Consider the following 13,968-nt stretch of genomic DNA (forward strand, 5'->3'; position numbering starts at 1 on the left):
GCAGGAGTCATCTGAAGCAGAGGTGAGCTGTGTGTAAAATAACTTCCATAGAGCTGGAAAGTTAAAGCAGGGATTGCCATCATCTGGGGGAACCCAAGGCACCTTGGATTTGAGATTAAATCCACAGGAGTCATTCTGTCTCAGAACAATTAATAACTGAGTGATGGGAAGGCGTACACTCTGAAGGATACTGCAAGCAGGAGGCCCAGGATGTGAAGAAGTGACGGCCAAGCATGTTCCCACTGCGTGTGCACATCCAACTCACACACTTGTCGTGGCCTGTGCTGATCACCCACTCGGCGGCCAAGCTGAAGATGATGGCGGACACTCGGTTCTGGTGGGCTGCAGGAGACAAACGGAGGGTCAGTGCCCGTCAGGACAGAAGGGATTTTCAGAAACACCTCCCCATGCTGGGTGAGAGCTGAGGCTCAACTTCCACAGTGCAGTCATGATCCCAGGAGATGACAGACAATCTGCTTCTCCCCATCCCCACCATGCACTGCACAGGCTCTCTCCAAAGTCCTGGGCCACCTCACATAGAAGGCTGTCAGAAACACTAAAGAGGCATGCTCCAGAAGGATTCCAGCAACAGAAACCAAGAATTTTTTATCATTATCTCTCTGTGTTCAAAGGAACATTTTTACTTTTGCTCTGACGACCTTAATATGCCGTCTCTATACACAGTGCAAATTTTTCTCAAGAGAGCAAGAGTGTATTTTATGTGCGGATTACTTTATCATTGCTCGTGCCTTTCCCGCCATGACAGACGGACTTTATTCTTGTTCATACCTTTTCTGCATGGTAGATGGATGAGCCCTCACACTTTAAGGCATAACATGACTTCTCTACATCTGGCACAAGACTCTGTACACAGCAGGTATCTACTAAATGCGCAAGCGGATGGATAAAGTCAAAGGCCAGACAGAGACAAGACTACTATTGCTGTGTGAGCTGTTCAGAAGAACTGAGAGGCTCAGAATGTCGATGTGACCGTCGGGCAGAGCCCGTGACAAGGCTGTGCTCCCCGAAAGCCCTGAAACTTCAAGGGTGCCCCACAGCTCTCAGGCATAGGTTCCCGCAAACCAAATCCCAGATGGTGACTGAGTGGGCTTCTTGTTTACTTTTTTCTGCTTTAACGATATTTCTAATTGGAGATCACTTTTATTTATAGACTACATCTTATAATTGAAATATATATATAATTTGATCTGTTTGACCCCAAACACTTTTCCTACTAAATCTGTGGCTGTCAGGCTGAGGTAAGATAAGGTTTATCCCAGCTCACGGTAAAGACCTCAGAACGACAGTCAATTACCTTTCTCAGCTGTCTTATTTGTAGGCTTAGATGCTTTTTGCTCCTGTAGTTTTTCAGTATTTTCTTTTAGGAAAGAACGGTGAAGCCTGTTAATGCTTATCCTGCTTCGCCCATGGTTTCTAAACTCTCCCATGGGGTAAAATTTAAAACATGGCAAACTCTACTCACTCTTCCACAGATTTCTAGATGTCATAAGTCACCAATGAAACACAAACTCTAGAATCCACTACAAAACTATGCTGTATATAACCAGTAGAGAACTCTGGAAACTTAAATACAGATTTAATAAAATGTGTATTTGACAGATGTTCCAAAGCACACCTTTTAACTCAGTTACAACACACTGCAAATCATAATGGACATTCACGGAAGACAAATGGCCAACCCTAAATAAAGCCGAAGTCATTTAAAACACTCCTGTCAAACTGGCACCAACTAATAAGGCAGCAATGGTAGGAAGATCCAGCAAGGGAGAACCTCGTTCACTCATTGGTCATGGAGCTGCAAGGAGCTGCACTTTTGTTGAGAAAGCGGTTTGCAAAAATAAATCTGTAGCATTAAAATAACTTTTTAAGTGTCTGACCTGACTATTCCACTTGCAGGACTTTGTCTTAAGTAGAAGTCATCAAAATTAAACACCTAGAGTCAGTATTGCTGTCATGAGCACACAGTCATACATATAACTGTGAATCACACCCACAGACATGTGCACGTACACACAAATGCACGTATGTATACTGCACTGTATGTTAATCAAAAACTGGAAGCAGTGCACATCTTCTTCCAATAATAAAAAAATAGTGAAATTAAATCTTGTACACTTACCCAATATACAAAAGTTTAAATGCAGGAAGAAGGAAAGGATGGCAAATAACTTAATAGTCTCTCATGTAACTGGTGCAGTAACATGGAAACCTACCTTCGATGTGTGTGGATTTAAATATGTAAACATGCGAGAATGTGTGTCATTACCTGGATAGGTCTTGATAAAATTCATTTTATTAAAATCTTCAGAAACGTGAAATTCCTAAAAGCAAGCATATGCAATAAGAAGACAGTTACAGTTCTGTAAACAATAGGAGCTCAACTTGAAAAATGAATCAAAATCCAAAAAAAAAAATGCTTGTCATAAGGCATGGCACTCAAGATGAGCTACAGAGGGGATGTGAACTGCTCTCCCCAGAAAAGCTGATTGGGTCATCATTCTTCAGGAGGAATCAAACAGCTGGAACCCTACAAAGAAACTGCTGCTGGCCAGCTCAGCATTGAGTCCAATACTTCCTCCAGGTTTGCTAATTTTGCTCCTTTGGCTATGCAAAACTAAATTAATAAACCTCACAAAACAATACGTAAGGAGCCAATGTTAAAGATCTGCTGTCAATGTTGCTGATGACTTACAGGAAAGACATGGGGATGGCTCGACAATTTAATGAGGAAAATGAGCATGTTGTGTGCATAAAAATACCCTCGCAATCACAACCTTTAGAGATTATGGAAGGTCTTTGGATATTCTTATATTTTTCAAATAACTACGAGAAAAAAAAGCACTTACTTCTGTAATGAAAAGAATCAATAAAAGTTAAAAGACTATGCACTAATTAAGAATCCTATTGATCAGTGTTAAATTGTTAAGTTGCTATGTAATGCAGACATTATAAACTGTAGACTCATTTAGAGTGAGAAAACACACACACACACACATAAAAAAAGGAATTCAGGCTTCCTGTCCTCCACCTGGCTTTGCTGGGTACGAAAGGTCATCAGCGCTGTAAATGAGAAAACAGACAAGGCGGCCGGCCCAGAGACCAACTGCTGACTACTGCACTGTCCCTTTCTGCTGCAACTACCGCCTTCACATGCTGTGACTGCAGCCTGTTCCTCAACCGAAAGCCATCGGGAGAAGGTGCTCACTTCCCACACTTGCGGGTTTACCTCACAGGGCTGTGTGCGTCATGAGAGCCCTACTAAGTCACTGGAAGGAGAGGGGCAGAGCTCTGCCAGTCATTGCTGCACTATGTGCAGAGTGGCCCTTGCCCCCTGCCAATGCTGGATGAATGATAGGGCAGCAGCCCATCCTTACCTTTGGCTCTTTTTTCCCTGCCGTTAAACAGAATCATGGCATCTTTGCATTAAAGTGCAGATCAACTAAAACAACAATGAAGATCTTTGACCTACATAAGACTCTTCATCCTCTTTCCAGCAAAACCCCTTTCCTAGGATTAGCCCTTATTAGTCACCCTAAGGATTTCCCACTATGGTCCCTTCTGTTACCACTGTGCTCCAAGCTTCTATGTCTGCAAGGAGAATGTGTTCCCTCCTACCCCTGGCTGCCTTCTTCTACCTTTCTACCTACCTACCCATCTATCTATATACCTACCGACCTATCATCTACCTACTACCTACTATCTATTATCTATCTACTTACCTACCCACCTATCATCTATCTCTATATCTATCTATCTACTATCTATCTATCATCTATCTATTTTTTTTAGCAGACATGTAAAATATTAAATAATCCCTAGGAAATTTTCAAGCACACTTTGACAGTTCTTCCACACCTTGTAGTACCCCACCCTTGGTCTCTATCTTCCTTCATGACCTTTGTGTCTTTGTGCCCACCCCCTCCCTCCTCACTGTCTAGCTCGTTGCTTCCTAGCTTCTTAACCTGTACTCCCTCTTACATCCGTCCATACACAAACACACGCTGCCCTTCTCGATGCAGCTTTCTCTCAGTCTCTCTCTGTTGCCTGTGTTTTCTGAACTCACCACCTCCCTGCTCCCTTCTCCCATTGCCACCAGAAGCCTTTTCTTCCTTGGGAAATTGCACCAGCCTATGTAATTCAAGGCCCAAATCTGGTGTCACCTGACATCTTCTGTTGTTCTCTCCAACTGTACCTACAGCAAACATGACAGGACGCATCTTAAGTCATCTGTCCACTTCTGAGGCTATTGTCTTTGAGCCCAGATTCCTGGTTGCCATAGTAACTTGACTTTCCTTTCCATTCTTGTTCCTCTCCAATCCAGTCTCCACAGTTAGTCACTTAAGAATATCACCAGGCACAAGAATATAAGCGGTGCCTATAATTCCATCCTTCTGGAAGGGTGAGGTGAGAGGTCATAGGTCTGAGGTCAACGGGGGCTACACAGTAGGTTCTAGGGCCAGCCTGAGCAGTGTAGTGAAATTCTATCTGAAAGAGGTGAAGGGGGATATGAATCACCTCATTTTGTATGCCTGTCAAAAACCTTTGTGCTAGCTTCTCACCACACAATAAAATGTAAAACTTTACTCGCAGTTCTTTCATGACCTTGCTCCTGTCCACATTTCAGTTATGCCTGGATCCTCCCTCTATCATTCAGTACCAACCAGCCAAGATACCTGCCTCCATCACAGACCTGTGCCACCTCAAGTCTTTACTAAGCTTCCACCTCTGGAAACCAAGTAAAAACAATGGGAAAAGACAACACGCACTGGGCTAGCTCTGGGCAGCCACATGCAAAAGAAGTGTGAAGCCATCCCTCAGACCATCTACAGAAATCAACTAATAATGGGGCCAAGATCTAATATAAAACTAAGGTGTAAAACTTCTAGAAGAAAAGAGAAGTATAATGTGCCTGTTCCTATGACAGGATTAGGACATTATGACACTCAGAGGGATATGGCCACAGATTAATTTACTCCTATGAAAACAGGAATAAGACCTTGAGCCAGGTAATTAAAAGTTCCTTAGATATTGTAGCCAAAGTACAAGCAACTAAAAGAAAGGGAAAAAAAGAAGATAAATTGGACTTTACAAAACTTAAAAATGATTGAAAAGACAACTCTTATGATAGGAGAGGTTTTTGCAAATTGTATATCTGATAGGAGTCTAGTATCTAGCACTAAATAAGAACTTACAAACAAAACCCAGGGCACCAGACGGTGACACGTACTTCTAAGGTCAGTGCTTTGGAGGTAAAGGCACTAAGGTGGCAAGTTCTTGGACAGCTTGAGCTATAAAGCAAGGTTTTCTCTTTCACAAAAATAAATTAACTAAAAATGGACAGAGGAATTCCTGAAATATTAAATAGTCACCACATGACCCAGAAATTCCATTCCTACATATCCAGCCAACTGAAGAATGCAGGTTCACACAGGGACTTATCCACGATGCTACAGTACCAATGTTCTTAACAGCCCACATGGAAATAATCCCAATACCAATCAACCCATCAATGGACAAAGTGGGACTTTTCTATCTAGGCGAATACTCTGTCTAGGAGAACATCAGTCTGTCACATAAAGGAATAAAGTAACGAATCAAAACTTCAACAAAGAAGACCCCTCAAGACACACATAAGGAGCTACACATAGAACATGACTCTATTCACACAATACATGGAGGACAGACAACTCCCCATTCAGAGAAAGCAGATCAGAGACAGCCAGATGGGGGAGGTTGTACCAGGGAGCAACTGCCAATGGAGACACAAGCTTTCTTTGGGGGACATGAAAATGTCCTGCAATTAGGAAATGGTGATGCTGACATAATCTAATGAAGACACACAACACTACAAACCACTAAAATGTTCATGCACCAACATGGTGCATGAGTTACATTTCTATTGAGAAAATGAGTAGATATGTACACACAACTAAATTGAAAAAAAATCACCAGTCAGTAAGAGACTGAAAGTTTAAATATCCCATCCTTCACCAAAGGTTGTTCAAGCTGCACGGCTTTCCTCTAGAGTCACAAGAGTTCCCGGATGAAGAGTTGGTCTTCCTTCTCAGCTGTCTTTCACAGAAATACACACATACACAGGTTCTCCACTACCCTGCCAAAGACAGCAGCAGCTACAGGCTTCAAACCCCCTGTAAAAAAGTCTGCGCTTTGTTGGTCACCTGAGCACCAAGACACTAATCAGGAGAGCATTTTGAGATCCATGGAAAATAGTTTATAGGAATTAAATTGAACTCATTTTCAGTCTAACATCTATGATGAATCAGACACTGCTAATGCGAACAATGTGCTCAGCATAAGGAATCGTGGGGTAGAGCCTTACAAAGGACATATTGAATACGTCAGAGACGCTACCTACCATTATAGCCCCATTATCCTGGCCCACAAATATCCGTCTGCTGTCATGGTGATAAGCCATAGTAGAGCAGGGAGCTGCCAAAAAGACAAAGACCACATTGTGAGAAAAGCTACATACTGGAAGCCATTTTTAAAAGCATATTATTATTAAGAAGAGTTATGTGGTTTAGGTTTCAAAAAATAGACAAAATACTTTATGAAAAATAAATTGTACATATTAAAAATGTAACTGAAGTTCCCCATGGCTTAAGTTTAAAAGTGGAACTCTGTGAGTCATTTCACAGTTGCTTTTAGAACTCTAGGTGAAGTCTGCCAGCAGGAAGTCTCGTCTGCATGGAACTCCTATTGTAGTACAGATGTCTCTGGGAATCAGTGTTTCTGAGCATGCTCTGACATCCAGATGCTCACCCCTTTCCCCAGGAAAGACCATGCTTAGTTGACTCTAAAAATGAAGGGCACTGGCATGAGAATTCCAATCCCGTGACATATGTGAGCGAGCTAGGAAGCTCACCGTGGGATTACTCTTTTCCCAAGAGAAAGATAAAAACTTTCCCCCTCTGTAATAACATACAGCCCATTTGTAGTGTGCGCCAAGCAGAGCTGTGACTGCAGGGGATAGCACTGACCTCTTTTAGGCACGCACCCGTTATGGCCAACCCATCCCTCTTCCAGGAATCATGGGCAACAGAAACTTCTTAAGCAGGAAAAACTCCAAATTGTCTTCTAAAAATCAGAACAACTGTGATTTCTAAAACTCAATATTTAGAGACAGAACTGTTTGGGTTCATGTTGCATAAATAATTTTAGCTGGCAACAAAAGATCCACAACATGAAAATGCACTTCAAAGGGACATAAACCAGATGTGTGTGGCTTTGAATTGAAATTGCTTATCAAAAATAAATAAACAAAAGAAAGCTGGGCTGGGTGGTGCAAGCGTGCAACTGAGCATTCAGAAGGCAGAGAGAGGAGGATCACAGTTCAAGGTCAAACTGCCTACCCAAAAAGTTCCAGGCCTGCCTGGGGTACATGCGGAGTGACACAGTCTCAAATCCCAAAGGAAAAGTCAAAGAGAAAAGAAAAACCTCGAAAGGAAGTTAGCACTTGAGGTTTTCTTACTCCAATGAGCTTATACTATTTTTGGCCTTATTTAGTGTGTGTGTGTATGGCGGGGGTTATACTTATTCGTGTACATGTATGAATGTGCAGCCAGACCTAGACTGAGTGTCTTTCCTTGATCTCTCTCTATCTTTATGTTTTGAGACAGGGTCTTCTCACTGAACCCGAAGCTGACTGATTCAGCCAGGCTGGCTAGCCAATCAGTCAGCTTCGGAGATCTGCCTGTTTCCACCTTTTCTCTTCTCTATGCCACATCAATGGTGCTGCAGGAAAACAGCATTGTGCCTGGCCCTTCAAGTGGGATCTGGGGATCTGGACTCAGGTTTCTGTACTTGTGTGACAGGCACTTTACTGACTAAGCAATCTCCCAAAGCCCTGGGTTCATACTCTGCCAAAGAAAGCATCACAAAGAATTGTACCCAAAGACAACGAGAAGATCACACTAGGGAAAGACTGGAAGGTCACATTAGGGAAAGACTGGAAGATCACACTAGGGAAGGACTGGAAGGTCACATTAGGGAAGGACTGGAAGATCACACTAGGGAAAGACTGGAAGGTCACATTAGGGAAGGACTGGAAGGTCACATTAGGGAAGGACTGGAAGGTCACATTAGGGAAGGACTGGAAGATCACACTAGGGAAGGACTAGAAGGTCACATTAGGGAAGGACTGGAAGATCACACTAGGGAAGGACTGGAAGGTCACATTAGGGAAGGACTGGAAGGTCACATTAGGGAAGGACTGGAAGGTCACACTAGGGAAAGACTGGAAAAACACACTAGGGAAAGACTGTCTCAGTAGCATTCTAGATCTCTGCAGGTCAAAGTGGATACTGGCATTGTATACAACTCAGTCAGATGTATGTGACTCTGAACTGGCTTTAAGTCTGCATATTCCTGTATCTATATTTTGAGTTTATAATATATAATCTCATGTTTAATAATTATATCCTCTACCAGGCATGGTGATACATGCTTAAATTCCAAGACCCAGGAGGCAGAGGTAGGAGAATTTCTGTGACTTTTGGTTTACATAGGGAGTTTGAGGCCAGCTATATGAAAAAGTGAGGCTGTCTGAATTAAAAAATGATTATAACCACAAAGATATATTGTTTTACACACACACACACATTCATACACACCAACCTCAAACAATTAAAGCAATTATCAGTTGCTTTGATGATTTAAAAGAATCATGTTACCATTATTTTGTTGGTCAGCTGATGCTAAATTTTGATGTTGGCTTTAAGCCTCATTTCTTCTGATGCCTGACACTATCATATAACTGCATACATATGTAAAATTACTCATTTGTGTAATAAGGTCAATGTGCTGATTAACTTTATGACTCTAGAGATTTGTTGCTTGATTACTATTAATGTCTTATGTGTGAGGTGGAGGGCACACACGTGCCACAGTGAATACGTGGAGATCAGAATGGCAGCCTTCGGGAGTTCCTTTCTCTTCCCATTGAGGGCTCCAGAGAACACCCTCAGGTTGCCAGGCTCATGGGCCATGCACTTTACCCACTGAGTCATCTCACCAACCCCAGAATTTTTTAATTAAAAAAGTTCCCCTAGTTTGTTTTTGATATTAGAATACCCTGGCTGTTTTTTGTTCATTTGCTTTCTCCATCTTCTTCTAGAAGAGAGGTTCTCCTGGGATAAGCAACATGCAGTTTAAAAACAGGGGTGGATGCCGGGCGGTGGTGGCGCACGCCTTTAATCCCAGCACTCGGGAGGCAGAGGCAGGCGGATCTCTGTGAGTTCGAGACCAGCCTGGTCTACAAGAGCTAGTTCCAGGACAGGCTCCAAAACCACAGAGAAACCCTGCCTCGAAAAACCAAAAAAAAAAAAAAAAAAAAAAAAACAGGGGTGGAGAGGTCAAGGACTCACACAGCTTTACAAACAGGAAAAACACAGGCCATCTTTCAGATTAATGACAATATACACACAAAGGCAGCGTGAGTCTGAGATCACATATGTAAAACTCAGATTGTGGGAATCTCCCCGCTGCAGGTTCTATTTACAGCCTTTAGCGCTGGAGCTCGGTCAGACGCCCTCACTGTTCGCTAATGCTTTTGTACCCTAGTGGCAGAGCAGAGGTGTTGCCCATGGTGTCTCAACACCACCTTTATAATCCTGTGCATAAAACACTGTGGATCCACCTCATCCTTTCGGTAGGCAGCACAATCCTGCAGTCATAAACAAGTGTGGATTAGAATTATAGTCACCATCATGGAGAGGGTGACCTGTTGTCCAAAGCTCTTAGACGGTCTTACACTGATAAACCACTAACTTTTGGCAGAAATTTTTATAGGATGAATACATGGGAAAAGGCTGAGCAGAGCGGCTGGGAAGGCTGACCCCTACCACACGAACTGTGCTGACTAACCACTGACCCATACCGGCGCCAAACATGACAGTTTCGGAACGCTTCTCAGGAAAGCTGTGACCAGTTTCAACAGTCACCAGGACGACTGGAGGAACTTCACAATGACCTTCAGTGACAAACCATTAAGGGCACAACAAATCCTTTTCTTCTCCTAGAGGGTCATCTGACCACTGAAGCCCTTAATTCAAGGAACTCCCTCATTAAGGAACAGTGCCTCAGGGAGTCCCACAGCTGGGACTGGTCACTCAGGAGTTAGGAGTTAAGCTCCCATTACAAAAAAGGCCTATGTATTCCACACACTCCTGCAGTGTGAAGCCTTTGGCTTGATCCTTTCACTGTCTTCCTTCCTGCCCCTCACGTCATGGAGAAGTGAGGCCCAAGGTGTAAGGAACACTTTCTAAGTAGAAATTTCCTCAGAAGCTGTCTCCTTGTGATTGTTTGGGAAAGAAGGAATCACCTCCCACTTGGCGTTAAGGTGGAAGACACCCAGGCATTTTCTGCTGGGCTTTGTCTCTGAGAAAAGCTGAAGAAAAGAAGAAAGATATACACAGATATGGCAAAGTCATGGTGCGTACTTTGGCTTGAGGATGTATGGGCAATTAGATGTCAGGATATCCTAAGAGACAGGGTCTCATGTAGCTCAGGCTGGCCTTGAACTACGCTTTGTAGCTATGGGCAGCCATGCCCAGCTTTATGCATGCTGGGTACTGAACTCAGAGACATGCTTAGCAAACGCTCTACCAACTGGGCTACACGCCCAGCTTCTGGGAAGAGTCTCCATTTACAAAGTGTTGTTCCCTGGCCCACATTGTCCTACAACACTGGGGGACAGTGAAAAGAACAGGCGAAAGGCTGTCACAACAACAGGTCGAACCACAGCGTATGGAATTTACATTCAGGGTATGGAATACAGGTCTTTTACAGTGGTGTATGAGCCCCAAACCACTGAGTGAAAAGGGATTGCTGGAGGTCAATGAGAAGGCTCAGCATTTAGAGGCATATGCTGAAAACCTGAGTCTGGTAGATGGCAAAGAGTACACACTTCAAGTTTTCCTCCAACCTTCAAATATTGGCCAAGGTATGAGCACTTACTAAGGTATTAACACTAAGTAACTGTAAACATAATTTTTCTCAAGTCATTACTGAGTTAAAGCCGGACAAATGAACAAAAAGGAAAATAGCCCTTTTCCTGTTTTGTTTTTTTAATCCTTTCTTTTTTCAATTTTGGTCCTGTGTCAGTCAGGCTGGTAGACCAACTGCCTCCGTCAAAGGAGTTTTCCTGTGGTTTATGACCGCCTATCAGAGGTCTTAGGCAACAAAGGAACTCATTCCGAAATCCAGCAGCCATTTTTAGCCAGGCATTTTGAAATGAAGTCATCAAAGGCATCAGAAACAAGGCCCTTAAGTGAAGAAGTCCGTGACTTACAGGCCATCGTGTGGTAGATGCTGGGCCAGTACTGGCCACTGTCTCTTTTCAGCCATACTCGGATGGTTCTGTGGAGACAAAGACGGAGAAGTAGTGCTTAGTCGTTAAAATCTTCTCAACGGCATGGACTAATTACCTGGATGGACGTGATCATCACCTAATACTATAAAGTCAGTACACACATCTAATACCATAAAATCAGTACACGCGGAGCGAGGACTCACACCGATGCCAAGTACATGCAGACGCTGTCGTCTTTAAACATCTCTACCAGTGGCATCTGACTCCCCGTATATATTAATTTTAACTTCACACAAGCACCAATTCACCACTCTCCAGATTCAGTGCACAGCGAGGAAACAGAAAGTTGCCACAATGCTTTTACAAAGGCTTATGCTCCGAATGTGCATAAAAGATGTCCACGTCATGAGAATGGTCACCCTCAGGGGAGCATGAAATGGGGTTGTCTTCTTTTGTAATTCAGGACAATTTTGTTTTTAATTTAAAAAATTCAACATTTTCTAACTGATCTTATAAAGTTATTCAAAGGGAAATACATATACACAGATAAAATTTAGTATATTATATAAGGTATACATACTTACATATTACATATCACACAGTATAACCATGTTAAATTATATAATACCTAACAGTCAGGATTTCAAATAATTTTAATAACGTAGAAATGTTCATTGTGTAATAACATACAAAGGAAGCTGAAAACTACCAACTACTTTTCTGGGTAAAACAAATTGTGCCAACAAAGTCACATGACTGTCTCACCAGGAGACACTGAGGGTAGTAGCAGGCACACAAAGAAAGAAGAGCCGGCTGCAGGGGGACACACCCCTACACTCCCAACACCTGGAAGGCTAAAGCAGGAAGAGATCACCATGAGTTAAAGGCCAGCCCAGGACACACAGGACCTTACCCCACAGAAGCAAAAACAGAAAAAATGAAGTACCATGCTTGTGGAAAAGCAGTATGGGACTGGGGAAGGAAGAGAGTGAAGGTGCCTCCATCAGTGGGAGGCCTCGCTCTGCCCTGGAGGAAACTGTCCCACACTGTGGCTCTGGCCTCTCTTTCATCAGAACACACACAGGGCTGTGAGGAAATCCTGTGGGTGCAGGAAAGTAACTAACGAGCCACAGAGCCAAAGGGCAGCCTCTGTGCTCAGTGCAGGAGGAGAAACAAGAGGGGGCCACTCCTGCCTTTGCCGAACCCCTAAGCCGGGCTCTTCTGCCCGCCTAGTCCCCTCTGGGTAACTGCATTCTAACGGTGTCTGCTTTGCTCAAGTTTCTCATCATCCACTGTCATTCTTTGACAATCATGTTTATATTTCTAATAATGGATGCCAAGGTGCTTCACTGGGTAAACGTGTTTGTAATCTAGAATGAGGATCTGAGTTCAATCCTTGATACATAGTAGGAGAGAATTGACTCTCGTGGGTTGTCCTCTGACCTTAGCCGTGCCAGCCACCCCCCCCACATATATATATACACACACACAAACAAAAGGTGAAAGAATAAGAGTAATATTTCTTTCTTTTCTTCTTTTTTCCTTTTTTGTTTGTTTGATTTTTCGAGATAGGGTCTCCCTGTAGTTTTGGAGCCTGTCCTGGAACTAGCTCTTGTAGACCAGGCTGGCCTCGAACTCACAGAGATCCGTCTGCCTCTGCCTCCCGAGTGCTGGGATTAAAAGCGTGAGCCCCTACTGCCCATCTAAGAGTATATTTCTAATAGCAACACAATAGTTGACAAATATTGCTAAATTTAGACAAAAATATATAAAAGCCATCTTATATATATATACATAAAAAATATATATTGCCATCTATTCATCTAGTTATTTCTTTTTCAAGTTCAAGACAAGCCAAATTGTTCTATAGGAACAAAACTCAAGAGCAGCTGACTGAGTCTGGGGAAGGCGGCAGATTCTAGAGGAGTGAGAGAAAGAGCATGGCGAGGCTCTGGGGTTGGCGGCCAGAGCTGTGTCCACACAGAAGAACATGCCCCAGTCTCAAGATCTGCACAGACCACGTGTGTGACTGAAAGGCAATTCACCAAAGAGATGACAGGATGGCACAGTACAGAACCCCATCATGTGTGTCTCAGGGTCAGTGGAGCCTGACTAGGTCGCTAGATCCAGGAGGACAGCGGGCGGAAGAACCTGTTAAAACACTGACAAACGCACTTCAGAAAAAACAAGACTGTGGGCAAGTCTACACACAATAGACCCAAAGCCTTCTACACATAATTTGGAAGGGAAAAGAAACAAGATGGGGGACAAGCTTAATAAATACAACAAATAATACAATGTGAGTGTTATTTGTATCTAGATTAAAAACCCATAAAACTATATGCGTATAATCATAAAGTAATCAGAAACATGAACAGCAGTAGATATCTGCTGATATTAAAATTACTACATTTTATTTAGGTGTAAGAGTTGTAATTATGTCACTATGTAGGGTTTCTTTGTTTCAGAGTCTTGACTTTTTGGTTTGTTTTGTTTTGACATGGTCTTCTTACTACAATGTTACCAGACTGGCTCAGGCAGGATCCTCCTGCTTCAGGCTCTGGAGTGTGGGATTACAAATATGTACGCCAGGCCTGGAGAACTGTTTTGTTAAG

General features: G+C 43.0%; 1 protein-coding gene across 1 annotated transcript in view; it reads right to left on the bottom strand.

The window, feature by feature from the left end:
* Nucleotides 1–13,968, bottom strand: part of Wdfy1 (WD repeat and FYVE domain containing 1) — a 46,285-nt gene that overhangs the window by 15,841 nt on the left and 16,476 nt on the right. The window contains exons 2-5 of the mRNA XM_075952171.1: nt 11,333–11,400; nt 6,398–6,471; nt 2,288–2,342; nt 192–342 (exon numbers count right to left, since the gene is read on the bottom strand). Coding sequence (XP_075808286.1) covers nt 192–342; nt 2,288–2,342; nt 6,398–6,471; nt 11,333–11,400 — 348 coding nt within the window. The remainder of the gene's footprint in view (nt 1–191; nt 343–2,287; nt 2,343–6,397; nt 6,472–11,332; nt 11,401–13,968) is intronic.

The sequence above is a fragment of the Microtus pennsylvanicus genome, chromosome 17 (genome assembly GCF_037038515.1).
Source record: "Microtus pennsylvanicus isolate mMicPen1 chromosome 17, mMicPen1.hap1, whole genome shotgun sequence".
In the NCBI taxonomy this organism is placed as follows: Eukaryota; Metazoa; Chordata; class Mammalia; order Rodentia; family Cricetidae; genus Microtus; species Microtus pennsylvanicus.